Consider the following 18,139-nt stretch of genomic DNA (forward strand, 5'->3'; position numbering starts at 1 on the left):
GGGAATCCGGCTATCTCTTGCCTTTGGTCTTTTGTGGTTTTTTTCCTATTACATCCATCTCTATTATTATACCCAGCGAAGCGACGCACCGCCATGAAACATTTTCCTTGCATCCAAACAACCCATCAACAACATTCACTCACTCATCCACTTTTCTCCTTTCTTATCTTCACTAAAACAAGGAAACAAAAGAAAAAAAAAACAAAGCTGGCTTTGATTCTCATTCGATCTCACATTTATCAAAATCAACCCAAACAAACTACTCGACACATTCGCTTCTCCACGTCTAGGTTCACTTAATTCCTACCCGTCCTCATCCCGTCCCTTTTGTCTCCTTACCCCCCATTTTTCATTTTCCCCCGGCGCACTCTCAGCGTACATAGCATCCCATCGCTAGGTAGGCATGCAGGCAGGCAAGCATGTAGCTAACCCCCTTCCCCCTTCACACCCCTAGCCTCAGCGCCTTTTCTGAGACTCTTCTACACGATCCCAAGATTTATGCCAATATTGTTTTTTTCTTGACCTTATTTGATTTCCATTATTATTTCTACGGCGTTGTTTCTTGCAAATGGTTAGGATACTATAAGAGTAGTGCATAATACCAGGTCAATTCCCCCTTTTCATCTCTTTCTCTTCACTAGTAGGCTTTGTTGGTAGGATATACTAGTGTCCCAGACCATGTGCAGGGTAGGTAGCTAGCTATGTGAGCCCCTGGCGTACGTCACTGTAATGTCCTTTTTGCTAGTAGATACAACCGATATCTAGTCACTGTTTAGTTCTCTCCTAGTTTGAATCCTATCATCTCATAACCAGTAAGGTATGGCGATAGACGGCTAGCTATGCATATTGCAACAACTAGTTTTCGCAACCCGTTTCTTGAGAAAAGAACGAAAAAAGGGGGGACTACCAGCTGAACGCTATGAACCGTCTCAATTTCCGGTCTCATTGCTCAGCGAGGGGCTTGTGTATTTGTGTAGCGATTACATATCTTGAAGATTGGCCATACCCTTGCAAGTTGCATTCACGGCTGGTATGACGGGAGAGGATTGCCAGTTTGCTCCTCATTCCGGTGATGTAATACAACGTAGCTTGGGGTAACGATGATTCCTACAAGTGTACACCTGTGATACCATCAACAGCACTCCGCCCTTTGGTCCGTTGATCATCATCTACAAATTGGTCTTCTGTGACCCTCTTCCTTCTGTAACTTGGTCCAGGTGATAGAGGAAGAGGGGGCCAGTATCACGGCAGGTTTGCTGTTCAAAGTCACATATATACCATGCAATTTTTTCGCGTTATACTGCATCTCTTAATGAGGAGAATGGTGCATTAGAGACGGAATCAAAAATGGTACGACGGTGACACTTGCAGAACACGGGCTTTGCCCGGCTTGTGCTCCTGTGGTAGCAGATGTAACGTGCAACGAGAAACAATGATATGCAAAAATACACAGCTGGTTAATGGTCTGCTTTTTCGGGTAACTAACTATTTGCTGTTGTTTAGTCCGCCGATTCAACGACCCCTAGACTTTGCATCCGCACTAGGTTGCAGAACAGTCCCTTTTTGTTCAGGAGCTGGGAGTACGTTCCTTGCTCAACTACCTTGCCATGATCTAGCACACATATCAGATCCGCATTTTGGATGGTACTTAGTCGATGGGCAATGGCAATGGTAGTTCGCTCCTTTGTAGCATTGTCAAGAGCGTCTTGAACCACCTTTTCAGACTCCGAGTCTAGCGCAGATGTGGCTTCGTCAAGAAGCAGAATCTGAGTATTCCGAAGTAAGGCCCTGGCGATTGAGAGCCTCTGTTTCTGGCCTCCACTGAGCATAGTTCCCCCAGAACCAACTAGGGTTGTAAACCCATCACTGGGGTTATTCGTTAGCGTAGAAGACAATTGAAGTTGACCTAAGATACTCACGGAAGAGACGAGATAAACTCGTAGATATTTGCTCCCTTGCACACTTGCACTAGCTCATCTTCTTCCACCTCCCTCTCGGTGCCTAAAAGGATGTTATCCCTGATCGACCCATCATACAAGGTAGGCTCTTGGCTAACAAGAGATATTAAGCTTCTGTAGTCGTTGATGTTGAGCTGGGATATATCATTTCCATCCACAAAGATTTTACCCTCAGTTGGGTCAAAAAACCTCTCTAAGAGGCGAATCACAGTGCTTTTACCGCTGCCGCTGGGCCCAACCAATGCCACATATTGGCCACGACGAATACTAAGATTGAACTTGTCAAGAACTAGTCGTTCAGGCCGATTAGGATACCGGAAACTGACATCAACAATATCAAGCTGTCCAGCACTTTCAGCAATGCGCTGGCCTGAGTTATCCCAAGTATCGATTTTAGGCTTTAATTCGAAGAGCTTCTTCACACGCTGACCAGCATGTAGCGCTTTGCTCATGTCAGGGGCAAAATTAAAAATAGCCCCTGCAATCTGTGCCCCTGAAATTAAGGCGACAAAGCATATGAAGAACTGGAGCGTATTGTACTCATGATTTGCCAGCAGTGTTCCACCGTACCAGAATGCAAGTGCCATGCAGAAAAATGTAAAGGACTGCGATGCAGCGTAAAGTGTAGAAGTTATGAAAATGAACCTCATTGTTTTCGCTGCCCGTTGGGTCAGAATCTGGCTATATTCGTCAAGCACATGGTTTTCAAGCGTCAGGGAGGCAACAGATCTGATAACCGTGATTATTTCACTAGCATACATGGCACCTTCTTGATGAGTTGTTCGCATCTGGCCGTCAAAGAGCGAGAGAACCCTGAGTCGAATATAGCCAGAACCCGTCATGATTGGAATTGTTACGGCACAGACAAGGGCAAGCTTCCAGCCAATTGCTAGTGACAAAATGACTCCCCCTGTAATGGTGGCGATGAATGTCAAACAGGCTCCAATTACTGCACCACTGAGGCCTGCGAGCTCGGTTGGCGCGGTAGAGAGGAAGGCGGATAAACCTCCTGGTGAATTATCCTTTTGGTCAAAGAAAGCCATGTCCTGCCGAAGAATGGATCTGAACATTTGGTATCTGCCTTTATGAGATAGTCGTTCGGTGGAATAGGAGAAGCATGCTCCCTGACCGAGCCATGCGATTGAGTTGACAATCGCAATCATTAGAAACATGAGACACCAGAAGTTGATTTCATGTCGGAGCTGGGTATATTGAGATTCTGGAAAAGAAACGGCATTGATCGACTTTGCAAAGAAAACGGATTGCCTGTTGGTATATACCTCTGTTATCACCAAGGTGCTCGCGTTTAGGGTTGGTAGCAAGTTGACCGCAAATCACAGGTATCATAAACTTACACTGGGATCACACAGCCGGCGATGAAACAGAGGAAAACGCCAATAAGAATCACCAGGATTTCCTCCCTGTTAAGCTGTGTTACAACTTGAAAATACGTCTTGAAGGTTGGGTTCTGCTCTGCTTGAGTATCTTGCTGATTTCTGTCGTAGACGCTGTCTTCATGGCATGGACTCTCTTTGATGCTGGTTAAATCCGAGGCTGTCATAAAGGGCTCTCCTGTTTGCTCTTTCTTTAAAATGTGCATATCCTCTGCCTCTTCCACAGAATGCTCAAGAGGGATGTCCATCTGCTGTGCCTTTACCAAAGTGGAGTACATCCCGCTTTTCTTCATAAGTTCATCGTGTTGCCCCTGTTCAACCACAGAGCCATTTGACATGACGATGATGTTATCAGCATTGCGGATAGTTGATAGACGATGAGCAACCACAATCGTCGTACGGTTTTGCGCCGCCGATTCCAATGCCTCTTGAACTGCTCTTTCTGACTTGACATCCAAGGCAGATGTAGCTTCATCCAGCAGTAGAATCTTCGGGTTAGCGATAACTGCTCTTGCTATACAAATGCGCTGCCTTTGACCACCAGAAAGTTGAAGTCCCTTGGTGCCGACTTCAGTTTGGTACCCCTGGGGTAGAGAAATGATGAAGTCATGCGCATTTGCAACTTTGGCAGCAGAATACACGAGCTCTCGTGTTTCTTGCTCTGGTCTTGATAGCCCAGGATCAGGCAAGCCGAGCAGAATATTTTCTAAAATACTCCTGTTAAACAGGACAGGTTCCTGGACAACGTACGAAATTTGTTGTCTAAGCCAGTTCAGGTTCAAGTCGGCTATTTTGTGTCCGTCTAAAGCTACAATTTTGGGATGTAGGATCAGTATCAACCGCCTGTTTGAGTTCACTGAAGAACAATCTTACTTATGTTTCCGCCAGTAGGTTCGTAAAAGCGTTCAACCAGCCCAATGATGCTACTCTTTCCACATCCTGATGCACCCACCAAGGCAGTGGTTTTATTCGCTGGAAATTTTAAGCTTACTGTATTCAGGACCTGCACATGCTGCCTGGATGGGTATACTAAGCTAACATTTTGCAGCTCAATATCGCCTTGAACTTTCGGCAGCTGGTGACCAGTTGTAGAGAATGGATCTAATGGCGATTGGCGAGCAATTGCTTTGAGAATCGTTCCTGCATGCGAGATGCTACTAATGAAGGCTTCACCGCTGGGGGCAACTCTCCCAACCGCAAACGCGCCAATAATTGTCGCCAGGACGATAGTAACGACAGCAGATGCGGTTGACTCACCACTAACAATATAGCGAGAGCCTTGCCAGAATGCCAATGCATAGGCAAGATACGGCAGCGCGTTGATGGCTCCTATCATAAACGAGACTGATAACCGCATCTTCAATCCCCACTTCTCTGCAGTACTTAGATAGTACTGGTAGCGTTTAGCCATAGCGGCCTGGATCCCAAAGGCAGAAACATGCTGGATAGAGCCAAATGTTTCCTCTGCAGCTGATGCTCCCTTGGCTAGGGACGCAGAATTTTTTCTGCTATACTTTAACGCAAATGTCGCTCCCAGAAACTCTGCTCCTCCTAGAAGGATAGAAATTGAAAGGAGAATTAAGGCAAGTTTCCAGTTGTTGACAAAGGAGATAATAATAGCTGATAAAAATGTCGCAATAGCCGTCAGAAATATTGAGACTTTACTCGAGATTCCCTCCTGAACAACATTCATATCTCCGGATATTCTTGTTGTAACCTCGCCCGGGCCAAGGGTATCAAAAAACCCGATGTTCTGCCGGATAATGGCTTTGAGATAGGCCTGCCGTAGACTCCGCGTAATTCGTTCCCCTGAATAATAGAATCCCACGGTTGCGATGTATATAAGGACGAATTCCGCAACTCCAAGATACACATAGTAGAGCGTAAACTTAGACACGCTGGAGGATAACTGAGAACTCTCTTCCATTCCATGTGCATGCTTTTGGAACGAACCAACTAGAAGGCCGTAAATGACTGTAAGAAGAGGATTCAACGCGCCTGCAATGATAGCAGATAGGGTGCTTATAGCAATCAAAGCTATATCTAAGGGCCGAGCATACGCGAGCACAGTAGAATTCTTCATTTGGACGGCTGGAAGCCCATTAAGCTGGCGCTGAAGAACCTCTCTGGCAGACTCATCGTCGTCAACAGCAGAGGGTCGACTGCTTGACGAGAGTTGCTCCATGATGTCTGGCATTTATCCAGCGCCGCTCCTCACGCTGAGCGTCCATCTCTTCCTCCCTTCAATCAGCAACCGACTTCTCATAAATATTCATACCAAAATCGTTATGACTCATCTCCAGCATAGCGTTAACATGGTTAAGCAGTTGTATGAATCCTTCGACGATCGATGGATCCAGTGTTTGATATTTTGGTCGCGCTGAATACGGTATTTTATTCCGTCAATACACACCCATGCCCGTATCCATGCTTACTAGTGAAAGTTTATTTAGGGCTTTAGTTTAGGGTTCCGCACCCGGCCCGCTCGAGCCCATCTTGTGGCCATGCTTGTTTGGATGTTGGACGTCAGCTTTACGCAATCTTCAGAGGTTCAATATTGAGTACTCCGCTATACATACTCCGTGCCTCTCATACAATCATTTAATTTGCCTTTTACTTTTGTACACAGTTTATAATTGACGTCCATGGATCAACTGGAGATCCTGACTTTCAAGATCATGTATCCAATAAACCCTCGACAATCGACAATATTGCATCATACCTTTAACTCAGCGAGGTGGAAGGTTTCATATGAAATGCAGCAAAATCCCTTCTGTGGCAATTCAAGACAATTACTAATCCTGTAGTAGATTTTTGCTTCGGAAGTTACGACGTAGATCATCATCACTGAGAAACCACACGAGCTAGCGTATTCCCAATTTTGGGAAGGATCTTGTACACACATAAAAGCCCTTTACAAGGTCTTAACTATGTGTTAGGAATATATGCACCTTAAACTGTGTAAGTGCAGGGCTCAGCTAAGGACCAAGTTTGGCTAATATGACCAAGAGCTTTGTTAGCTGCCTTGTACAACCCATTGCCGGGAGCTTGACAATAGATATAAGGACCAATTACCTCCTAGGAAAGAGCAAGTGTCTACAGCCAGCTTTGCCACAAAATATAATATGTATATTTCACATTATAGAGATCAACAGCTATATACATGAAGTCCTAACTCTGTAGCTTATGATCATAGAGGGGTTGGAAATGTGGAATTATAAAATTGGTGGTCAAAGGAATGAATCTATCAACTGGCCTGTCGCTGTCAAGTCATAACCTCACCAATGCCACGGCCCTTGTCAAAAGCCGAGTTCCATGTCAGTCGAAATAAGCTTGCCGTTGCTTGGCCTTTTCTACAAGCTATATCGAACAGCCTATGGTTCTCAAAGACCTAGAAATACACGCTTTACCTTACTTCTTCTCAGCAACGAGGTAAACTGCATGATAAAACTTTACTGTACTTTTCACTCAGTAAAGGTAATAAAAAGGTGAGTCTGTTCCCCTAGGAATACTGCTTGATTAAATAATGATGCAAATGTTGCAAATTGCCTTTAACTATGAAATGGCCGTACTACAAGTGTCGCAAGGGCCCGAAGCTGTCGTACGTTGGTGCTTGTGGTATATAGACGTGTGATACCTCCTTACTAAAACAGAATTGGACAAGGGTAACAAACTACGGGATTATCACGTTGGATCAACTTTAATCTCTTCAGCAGGCCTGCATATTAACAGCAGTTCTATATGGAACGTAATAGCATTTGTAAGTATAGTGACTGTTATGAGCAACTTGAAGGACGTGAGTACAGATTAGTTATAAGGGTGAACCTTTCAATAAAAACCCAGCTTATACATAGCCTGCCTGATAAAATTAAGGGTTATTCCTTCTACTGAAAGGCTTTCAAGCTTTGTTAACCGACTTGCGCTTGCATAATGTCAAGCTGAAAGCTCCAAGATTGATCTTCGAGAAAACTCAGTTATTTGCTTTTACAAGGCTAAGAACTACTCTGTTAGTATTGGACAATACCCAGATCCCCACACTCGCGGTGACCCAGATAATATCATAGCAGTGTGTGATACTAGCCTGCACGTTGCTGCCAGTGTGTTTAATTCCGTCGACCGAAGGATGATCACTTCAGCTGATAGAAAAATACAATAACTGATATTCCGGCCGAGACACCTCGGGTTGACATCACGTAGTCAGTTGGCCATGAATTGAGATCTAGACATATTCAGAGCTCATGCTCAATAGTTAGCAGAGCATAGATGTAACTATTGTTCCTCGAACGATTATTGGTCGTAACTAGGGCCGAGCTAGCCGCCTGGGCGCGAAATCCAGATCACCTGACCTCTCAGCCGGGACCCATCTGTAACCTCGCTTATTTGTGACATGGAGAAGTTTGACCGACAACCAACGCCGAAGGAACACCGTTTGGCAGCATCGATATTGAATCTACTTTGAGCGCATGTTGGACACCATTCGTGTGATACCATCGGAAAATGATCTGCTTCAGGGCTGGTTTGTTTTGGGGTCGCGTTGTCAACCACACGCGTCGGTCAAGATACCCAGCCATGCACTTTTCAAAGCAAAGACAGGAAGGACTGTGTGGCTCCTTTCATATCTTTGGGAATGGCATATTGGGTATTATCATTTTGGTAGGATTACAGCGGGCGCTTATACCCGTTAACTGATTATAGTAACCCGGTTACGCAGAGACACAAGCATGGCCGGAGAGCGAAAATTGATTTATATCCTGGCATGATTGCAACAGTAAGTGGAACATCGGGTTCAGAAACCCGATAAATGCACTGTTCAAGAATGGTGGAACCCTTTACTTTTATTTTCATTTTATTCTATTTTTATTTATTTATTTCCTTTTCTGTTCGATGGAACGGCTGCGCAATGTCACCGATTGCAAAGCCCAGGTGATACCCTAGAAAAGGGCCAAAGAGCAACCAGGAAAATCGGACATATGGAAATGCATTCATTTTGGCGCCGTGACATGAGCTCGAGACGGGTCGGTCAACTTATTTCTCTTATAAAGACGCCTGGGGCCACTTCCGGCCGCGAGCCCCTCCTATATATTTGGGTTGGTTGACCAAACTATAGTCAGTGGAAAGGAAAAATGGCATAGGAAATCTTTTATCGACCATCCTGGCTTCATCTTACCGTGCCTATATTTAAATCCAATAGTACGAGGTAGATATCATGCCACCTCTTTCGATCCTGCAATTCCAAAACGACTTGCCATCCCATCCGGAGTTGCACCCTTTGGCCAACTACGACTTTCTGATCGCCCCAGGGGCCGAGTTTACATCTGCCTCGGAAAAGACGCAGTCCGTTGATCCCTTAGATTCTCAAATTGAGAGCCAGATACAATTGTTATGGGCTCGAGTACTTGGACTCAGCCCTGATACTATTGAGGAGCATGACGACTTTTTTCAACGCGGTGGCTCGGCCTCCGATGCAATACAGCTGAGCCAAAAAATATGTGAACGTGGGATTTTATTAACCGTGAGAGATGTTTTTCAAAGGCCACGATTAACAGACCTGGTCGCTCGAGCTCGCTTGCTTGTCAATTCATCCAATCATGAACTTGTTCCGCCGTTCTCAATACTTAAACTGTCCTTGGATACGCAAAAAGTTCGTACCCATGCATCGTACCTCTGCAATGTCAAGGAATCCCACGTGTTAGACGTACTTCCATGTACGCCTTTACAAGAGGGAATGCTTGCCCTAACTCGCAACAATTTCAGCGAGTACGTACAACAATCTATCTATAGGATAGACCGGGACATTGATATCAGGCGGTTCAAGCGGGTTTGGGATCAAGTGGTAGCGATGAATCCTATCCTACGTACACGGATTGTCAGTTTACCGAACTACGGGGTTGTCCAAGTTGTCCTTGACGAAGAAGTGCAATGGATTTTCGAATCGACCCTTGACCAATTCCGACAGCATGCCACACATGGAGAGCTTCGTATGGGGCTTGGTGAGCCTTTGATTCGGTTTGGTATAATCGGTGAAAACTACCAAGAAGCTACCTACTACTTCACATGGGAAATGCATCACGCCCTATATGACGGGTGGTCTATTCCTTTAATATTAAGTGACGTCGAACATGCATACTACCAAGAAAGCGGGCCCGAGCTATTAGCCATGGGGCCATATATCAAATATATTCACAACATCGACGAAATTGCTGCTCACCGCTTCTGGGCAGACCAATTTGCGGGAATTCGAGGCACTGGGTTTCCATGGATAGGTTTGTCAGGCTATGTAGATCCAGCCCCAGATGTCCTAACCACTATCATGTCGCACCATGTGTCTGAACTCGATTGGGGCCGGAGTGATTTCACAGCTGCCACAATTGTCCGTGCTGCTTGGGCATTAGTACTGGCCATTCGCGCCGACGCTAATGAAGCATTATTTGGTGTGACAGTAACAGGTCGCCAGGCAGCAGTTCCAGGAATTGAACATATGGCGGGTCCTGCCATTGCTACGGTCCCCGTTAGGGTAAAGGTGGACTGGAAAGGTAATGCTTACCAGTTATTGGAGGCGGTGCATCGCCAAATAGCCGATATGATTCCCTTTGAACAAACCGGCTTGCAGAATATCCGCCATATCAGTGAGGATGCCGCCACCGCCTGCCGTTTCCGTTCACTTCTTGTCATTCACAACCATTCGCCGGATGATAGTCAGCGCCCAGGGCGGCCTTTCATTAACGAACTTACTCGTCCGTCAATTGGGCCTCGACCATGTGATGGCAGATATGCGATCGATATTGACTGCAGACTAGCTAGCGATGGGATCTACGCAAAGATGGAATTTGACACACGCCTCTTCCCTAATTCGGAAATGACCTATGTCATTGAAGACTTTGAGAAGACTCTACGGTTCTTGGTTGGTAATGTCAATGGACGGGAAAGGCTCGCAGACGCAATTGCATCAATATCCTCGTTTTCTTCGGGGGGTTTAGCCGATGTGCTGAAGTGGAACGCACAGGTACCCGATCCTGTTTGCGAATGTGTTCATACCATGATTGAAAACAAGGCTTTTGAGTGCCCTAATTTCCTAGCGATTGATGCATGGGATGGTAGCCTGAAATATCAACAGTTACTAGAGATATCCTCCATGTTTACATTTCAACTTACAGAGATAGGAATTATGGGAGCCATAGTACCACTATTGTTTGAGAAGTCACTCTGGATGCCTGTGGCAGCTCTGGCTGTCGTGAAAGCTGGTGGAATCTTAGTTGCTCTGGACACAAAGCAACCATATGAGCGGTTAGCCCAGATAGTGTCTCAGACGACTTCACCGGTGTTGGTATGCTCCGAACAAAATGCATCACTGGCCCAGATGCTTGGGCTTAAGCAATTTGTAGTCGGATGGAGCCGTTATCGTTCAATTCCCAGTGGTAAGCCGAAAGCCTCAGGATTACCGGTAATTCGCCCCGAGAACCTCCTTTACATAGTCTTCACTTCTGGCAGTACTGGAATCCCAAAGGGGGTTCGCATAACCCACCAAAATCTCTGTACTGCTATTTCCCACCAACGTGAGGCTCTAGGATACAATGATACATCACGGGTGGTTGATTTTGCTTCATACGCGTTTGATGTTACTTGGTCCAACATCTTCTATTCATTGACCGCAGGAGCATGTCTGTGTATACCCTCCCCAGCCGAACGTGAAAACCACTTGGCCGAATCTTTACGAAAATACGATATTAATTTAATGGACTCTACACCATCACTTGCTCGGGTCCTAGGAAAAGATGTTCTATCAAACTTGACTACGCTGATTATTGGGGGAGAGGTGATATTACCAAGCGACGCATTGCTAGCGGGAGAGCATACCCAGATTATCAATGCGTATAGCCCAGCAGAGTGTACTCCAACAGCCCTCATTTCCCCTCTGGATGCAACAACTGGAGTTAAGATTGGCCGTGGTTTTGGGGTGGTCACCTGGATCGTGGAAGAGGACAACCCACAGCAACTAGCCTCAGTTGGCACAGTCGGTGAGCTATGGCTCGAAGGGCCTCTTGTGGGAGATGGATACCTTGATGATGCTGAGAAGACTGCAGCCGTTTTTATTCAAGACCCTGTCTGGCTGGTACAGAAGACCGGACGCCGTGGGCGTGTGTACCGCACTGGCGATTTAGTCCGATATGAAGCAGATGGAGATATTGTTTTTATAGGCCGAAAAGATGACCAGGTAAAAATCCGAGGCCAGCGTGTTGAACTAGGCGAAATTGAAAGTGTTATTCGTCGGACTATTAAGCAACCTGCACTCCAAGTTGTCGTTGAGGCGGTCCAACAGGCTCCCGGAACCAGCAACCTTACACTGGTGGGTTTTCTAGCCCTCCCTAGATCTCAAGATATGGATGAAGACTCGCATAATACTGCAGTGCAGCGAATAGCTGAGGGGCTTACTGGTCAATTGGAACAGCTGCTTCCCTCATACATGGTTCCTGCTATGTACTTCCCTCTATGGGAAATTCCAATGGTGACTAATGGCAAAACGGACCGGAAGCGCCTACGTGCGATGGGTAGAACCCTGCTCTCGCAAGCTAAGCCATCTGCTGTTGAGGGTAAAGCAAAGGGCAAAGAAGCGGGCGACAACGACATAGAGCCATTGAGTGAAACCCAAACAGTTTTACGGAATACGTGGATGTCTGTTCTCAACTTATCACAACAGGAGGCATCAATTGATGCAACATTCTCACGGCTTGGGGGTGATTCTATATCAGCTATGCAAATTGTTTCTCAGTGTCGAATGCATAATATTCATTTAACAGTAAGTGATATATTGCTATCACGAACAATCCGGAATCTAGCAAAGGTTTGCCAGGTGGCGCCCCAAGGCAATTTATCAGCTCCGAGACTTGGGGAAGACTCAACAACCCTGTTTGATCTCTCCCCAATTCAATATAACTTTTTCGATACCTACCCAGATGGGCTTAATCATTACAATCAGTTCTTTCTTCTTGATCTAAAAGACACCGTTTCCGGTTCCTCCATTGAGGCTGCTATTCAAGCAATTGTTTTACGTCATGATATGCTACGAGCACGCTTCGAAAAAGATCCGGTAACTCATACCTGGAAGCAAAGAATTTCCAGGTACAGTACAGAGACATTTGTGTTTGCAGAACACACGGTGAAGGATCATGCTTCTGTTGGTATTGAATCTCAGTTTCGACAGGAGAGTATGGATATCCGGAAAGGCCCTGTGTTCGCCTGTGATTTGTTCCATCTACCTAAGGGTAACCAAATGCTCTTATTGTCTGCCCACCACTTGGTAATCGATCTTGTCTCCTGGAGAATTATTTGGGCCGAGTTAGAAGATCACCTTCAATCTGGCAAGCTACGCTCTCTCCAGACAATGTCATTTCAGGCTTGGTGTACACATCAGGCCCGAATAGGGAGCACATTATCACCACTAGCAGTACTCCCTTACGCAATCCCCGAGCCTCAGATGGGCTTTTGGGGTGTCCCCTTGGAGGAAAATACTTATAGCCAATGTAAGTCTGTGGAAGTATCTTTTTCTTCAGACGTAAGCTCCCTGCTCTTCGGGAAGAGTAATGAGAGTCTGCAGACTGAGGGTATCGACCTTATTCTTGGTGCTCTATTTCATGCATTTATTCATACTTTCCCAGAGCGCAGCGCGCCGGCAATTTGGATTGAAGGCCATGGCCGTGAACAGTTTAGTGGGCAGCCGGCAGATGTCTCTGGTACCGTTGGATGGTTTACCTCTATATATCCTTTTGCCATTCCAATTAACCTTAGTCACTCTCTGATTCGAGATGTAGTCCGGCTTGTCAAAGACACGCGACGAAAGGTGCCTGGTAAGGGACAGCAATTTTGGGCGTGCCGGTACAACAGTGAGTCTGGCCGTCTGGCATTCAAGGCTTATGACGCACCTGAACTCGTGCTCAATTTTACGGGTCGATTCCAGCAGCTGGAAAAAGAAGATGGACTGTTCGACCCGTCTTCGCCTTCTGAGTCTAGTGATTCCCTTCAGACGATAAGTGAAGTCTCAAAGGCGGCCCAACGGCCTTCAATTATTGATATAGAGGCTGCCGTGTCTGATGGTGAATTAAAGGTTGAATTCATCTTCCCTAAAACGATACATAATGAGCGTCTCCAAAAGTGGATTCACAACTTTTCGCAGGACCTGGAGTTCCTTTCCCACAGTCTTGGTCAGGCTCCAGCCAGATTCACGTTGAGTGACTTGCCTCTTCTTCCCCTCTCGTACAATGGCCTGGATATCCTCCTTGAACAGGAAATGCCTCGTATGGGTCTCATACCACGACAAATCCGGGATATCTATCCATGCTCACCTTTGCAAGAAGGCATGCTAATAAGTGCAGCCAAGGGGGTTGCATCCTATCACACTCGCACCATATGCCGCTGTGTCTCTTCTGGTGAACCTATTTGCCCTTTACGTCTAGAGTCAGCTTGGAAAGTAGTGGCAAGCAGACATATGGTTCTCTCTTCGATCTTTACCCTTCATCCCGAGGGTATTGGTTTTATCCAACTGGTGCTAGACAATCCACCAGTGAGAGTGATTCAGATGGAAACTGAAAGCAGTGATATGGCTACGGTCTTGAAAAATACAGGACCCCCATCTTTATCCTTGAATGAGCCGCAGCATTCGTTAACTATATGCCAATCGAAAACGTCAAATACTGTATCCTTTAGACTTGACATGAACCATACCATGAACGATGCTCAATCTATGCCAATCCTCTTAGAAGAGCTCGCAGCTACTTATGATGGCTTGGGTCTGCTAGACCCCCCCAGGTTTACAGACATGATTAGATACATTGGCCAAACCCCAAAGGAAAAGATTACAGCCACATGGGCAACCATCTTAGATGGAATCGAGCCTTGCAATTTCCCTACATTATCACCATCCCTAAGAGGAATGATACCCGAAACACTCGATGAGGTAACTAGTCGCACTCCATACTCCAAAGCTCACATCATGGAGTACTGCAAAAAGTCAAATATCCTGTTTTCTGCTTTTCTGCAGGTGGCTTGGGCAATAACCCTATCTCACTATACAGGGATGAAGGAGGTTTGCTTTAGTTATCTCACATCAGGGCGTGATGCCCCAATTGACAGAGTAGAAAAAATGGTTGGTCCGCTAGCTAATCTTCTTATAAGCCGGGTTGATATGGGAGTGCCGGTCAAGGAGGTCTTGCAGGCTACCTCCAATAAGTCAGAACAGAATATGGCAATACAGCATGTGTTTATAGCGGAAGTCCTCCACCGGCTTGGGCTATCTGGACAACGACTTTTCAACACGTCTCTCTCAATTCGGTCTCATGACAAGGAAGAGGCTCACAAGTACAGCATTATGTTCCAAACTTTAGATGATGAGGATGGCCATGAGGTAAGGGGAAGATTCTATGGATTTATGGAGAGTATTTCGCTAACTCAAGACTGGTTATGATTTAGTATGACTTGAGTTTAAACGTCTCAGTAAACAGCAGTGGTTATACCGATCTCTTGCTAGAATACAGACAGCCATACATTACCAGGCAGATGGCTGAAGAAGTCTATGGGGCCCTTGACCAAGCTATTGACTATCTCCTGAGCATAGATATTGACAGTAACAATGGAGAATGCGACTTTCAGGGGGGCAGTACGATCAAGAGCAATTACCAATCTGCCAAATCAGCACCTCTCTTTGACCAGATATTTGTGCGGAAATACGGTGTTGAACGGTCTGCCGCAGACGCCTTTTGGAAGAGCGAATTTTCTAACAGTCATGGTATACACTTTCCCGAACTTAAGCAGATGGTAGCTGCTGAGATTAAACACGATGAGGAAGTACATCTATCTCTGAAAAGACTTGACCTCACTGCAGGGAATGTCTCTGCAGAGGCCATAGTCGAGGCAGCATGGGCCATCTTGACCGCTCACATCTCAAATTCTGATGAAAGCCTGTTTGGGATAGCTAGCCTGCATGACAAAGGGATTGGAAACATACTGCCTGCTCGCATTGCGCTTAATTGGGACGACAGCGTTACTAAGTTCCTCTCGGGAATCCAGCAGAAAATTCGGAGCATGGCGCCCTTCCGGCGTATGCAGTTGGAACATATTTCTACCCTGTCAGATGAAGCCGAAACTGCCTGCAATTTCCAAACTGTGATATCAGTTGACCTCTGCAGAACAGGATGGAATGGAAATCATGAAATGGCTAGCATCACTGACGGTGACGCGAGAAGAAGAGTCTATAAGGGAGGTAACCGTGCAATGATAGTCAAAGTCTGCGAAGGAGAAAGCCATGACATAGAGATTTCTATGAGATTTGATTCCCGCATTGTCAGCATAAACCGAGCCCTCCGTCTCATCCACAGTCTGGAGCACACGATCGAACAATTACTTGACATGAATCTGCGCGAGGACAAGCTGCGTAGCATGACTGTGGCAAGCCAGCGAGATTTGAATGATATTTGGACCTGGAATGCCGAGTTACCGGCCCCAATTGATGGCGTGATACCCGATTTCATTCTTGAGAGAGTCCTTCAACAGCCACACTTTTCAGCTGTCAACGCATGGGATGGAGATTTGAGATATGGTGAACTGCACGAATTGTCGTCTAAGCTTGCGCACCAGCTGCTTGCCAAAGGGGCTGGTAGAGGAAGCATTATTCCCCTTTGTTTCGAAAAATCCAAGTGGATGCCAGTTGCAGCGCTTGCTGTCATGAAAATTGGAGCAGCGTCTGTTGCTATCAACACCTCTTTCCCCGACCAAAGGCTTCGGTCGATTATAGGTCAGGTCTTTACAAGCTCAAGATCCAGGCTTATAATATCATCTGCCTCGAACAAATCCCAGTTTGAACGCCTGGGTGAGTGTGCAGTACATGTGGTAGGGGACGATCTATTTCTGCCTATTGATGCCGAGGTCCGTACCCCTAAGTGGCCTGTCGTACATCCATCCGATCCATTCTATGTTGTGTTTACTTCCGGCACGACAGGGGATGCAAAAGGAGTGGTGGTTACCCATCGGAAATTTTGCCAGTGCGATTGCTTACCAGGGAGAATTTCTCGGCTTTAGTGGTAAACCAAGGGTATTGGATTTCACGTCATATGCCTTTTGATGGGTTTGGCTTAACCTACTAGGGCTCTGACTACAGGCGGGTGCCTCTGTATTCCTTCCCAAGAGGACTTGAGAATGATCTTGGGGGCTGCCTGGAGAAATACCGGGCGACCGTCGTCGACCTGACGCCGTCGGTAGCTCGGATTGTCGAACCCAGAAGCGCCTTTTCCCGATTATCTACTTTGATTTTGGGTGGTGAAGCTATTTTACCCAGCGATCTTGACCTGATTGGCGATGAAACGCAGTTGGCATTGGCCTACGGCCCGGCCGAATGCACACCCACCAGCACTATCTTATATGGGCCTAAGCGCCTGGAGGGAGGGGAGATTGGTCGGGGAGTTGGTGTGTGTACATGGATTGTCGACCTAGAAAACCCAGATGCGCTGGCTGCAGTTGGTGCCCCCGGTGAGCTTTGGATCGAAGGGCCGCTGGTTGGTGAAGGGTACCTCAACGATCCCGAAAAGACGTCTGGAGCCTTCATCAGCGATCCCGTATGGCTTCAACATGGCTCTCCAGACGGTAGACATCCAGGCCGTCGTGGGCGGCTCTACCGCACCGGAGATCTAGTCCAATACCAGGAAGACGGCTCTCTTCTCTTCCTCAGTCGCCGAGACACGCAGATCAAGATCAGGGGTCAGCGTGTCGAGCTGGGGGACCTTGAACATCACATTGGCTCAACTGCGGTCAAATTTATGCAAGAGTGCGGTACCCTGGGAGAAAACGGGATTGTGCAGGTTGTGGCCGAACTGGTTGAGCTTTCTGGCATCGCGGACAAGACTCTTACGGCCTTTATAGCCGTGGATGGCATCAGCAGCAGCGCTCCAGAGAATGAATACGACCGTGTGGTCCAGCAGATGATAAGTGGTGTTCGGAAGCGGATCGAAGATCTACTTCCCCGGTACATGCTTCCGTCAACTTATATACCCGTCAAACGCATCCCCATTGCAGCAACGGGCAAGGCAGATCGACGGGAGTTACGCCGTATGGCTGCATCCCTCTCAATGCAGGAAGTTGAAGCCCTGAGCCAGTCCCTGGCCGAGGAGCGAGCGCCACCGCAAACAGAGAGGGAGTGTGTGATGCAGGGTCTCTGGGCCGAAGTGCTGAAGATCGACGACCAGGATCGTATCGGTGCAAACGACAGCTTCTTCCGCCTCGGCGGCGACTCTATTGCAGCGATGAAGGCTGTAGCATTAGCACGGCGTAGGGGGCTCGAGTTCAGCGTGAGAGACGTCTTCCAGCACCCAGTCCTCCGCGACCTGTGTCTCCGGTGTCATGATCTGGCAGTCTAGGGTATGATATCGGCATGGAACATGAGATGGGGTTTCCTTTCTATTTTAATGACCAAATTGAACATTGTTTTTTTTTTCACGGCTGATATCAAATTGGTTGTTCCTGGTAAGTTATAAAATATGATAGTGTTGAGTCCTCTAGTTATTTATCTGGCCGGTAATTCAAGCATCGAAATTTCATCCATTATAATTAATAGCACGGTAAAGGAGATAAAAGAAATGAAAAAAGGCCTCGATGTAACTCGAGAGCGTAATCTCTTCTCCTTCGCCTTCTCTTTCTTCGTCTTCTGCTGGTGCTGAGCTTTGGCGATGTCGTAGTTTAGCGGGACTAAATGAAGAGGGACAAAAAGCGATTTCGAGTCCACGAGAAATACTTGATATTGACCACTAA

At 46.6% G+C, this 18,139-nt stretch overlaps 3 protein-coding genes across 3 annotated transcripts in view; 2 read left to right on the top strand and 1 right to left on the bottom strand.

Moving 5' to 3' along the window:
• The window catches only part of MGYG_01114 (hypothetical protein), a gene marked incomplete at both ends in the record, with an annotated part of 906 nt that extends 809 nt beyond the window's left edge, over positions 1 to 97 (top strand). Inside the window, one exon of the mRNA XM_003176982.1 lies at positions 82 to 97. Coding sequence (XP_003177030.1) covers positions 82 to 97 — 16 coding nt within the window. The remainder of the gene's footprint in view (positions 1 to 81) is intronic.
• Positions 98 to 1,499: 1,402 nt separating this feature from the next.
• Positions 1,500 to 5,537, bottom strand: MGYG_01115 (leptomycin B resistance protein pmd1; the record flags this gene model as incomplete). The annotated part of the gene is made up of 5 exons (XM_003176983.1): positions 1,500 to 1,866; positions 1,920 to 3,224; positions 3,314 to 4,160; positions 4,344 to 4,368; positions 4,392 to 5,537. The coding sequence occupies 5 exons, from the start codon at positions 5,535 to 5,537 to the stop codon at positions 1,500 to 1,502; spliced, it is 3,690 nt and encodes a 1,229-aa protein (XP_003177031.1).
• Positions 5,538 to 8,558: 3,021 nt separating this feature from the next.
• On the top strand, positions 8,559 to 17,748 carry MGYG_01116 (N-(5-amino-5-carboxypentanoyl)-L-cysteinyl-D-valine synthase; the record flags this gene model as incomplete). The annotated part of the gene is made up of 4 exons (XM_003176984.1): positions 8,559 to 14,747; positions 14,813 to 16,264; positions 16,338 to 16,430; positions 16,483 to 17,748. The coding sequence occupies 4 exons, from the start codon at positions 8,559 to 8,561 to the stop codon at positions 17,746 to 17,748; spliced, it is 9,000 nt and encodes a 2,999-aa protein (XP_003177032.1).
• Positions 17,749 to 18,139: the final 391 nt, after the last annotated feature.

This window comes from Nannizzia gypsea, genomic scaffold (genome assembly GCF_000150975.2).
Source record: "Nannizzia gypsea CBS 118893 supercont1.1 genomic scaffold, whole genome shotgun sequence".
NCBI lineage: Eukaryota > Fungi > Ascomycota > Eurotiomycetes > Onygenales > Arthrodermataceae > Nannizzia > Nannizzia gypsea.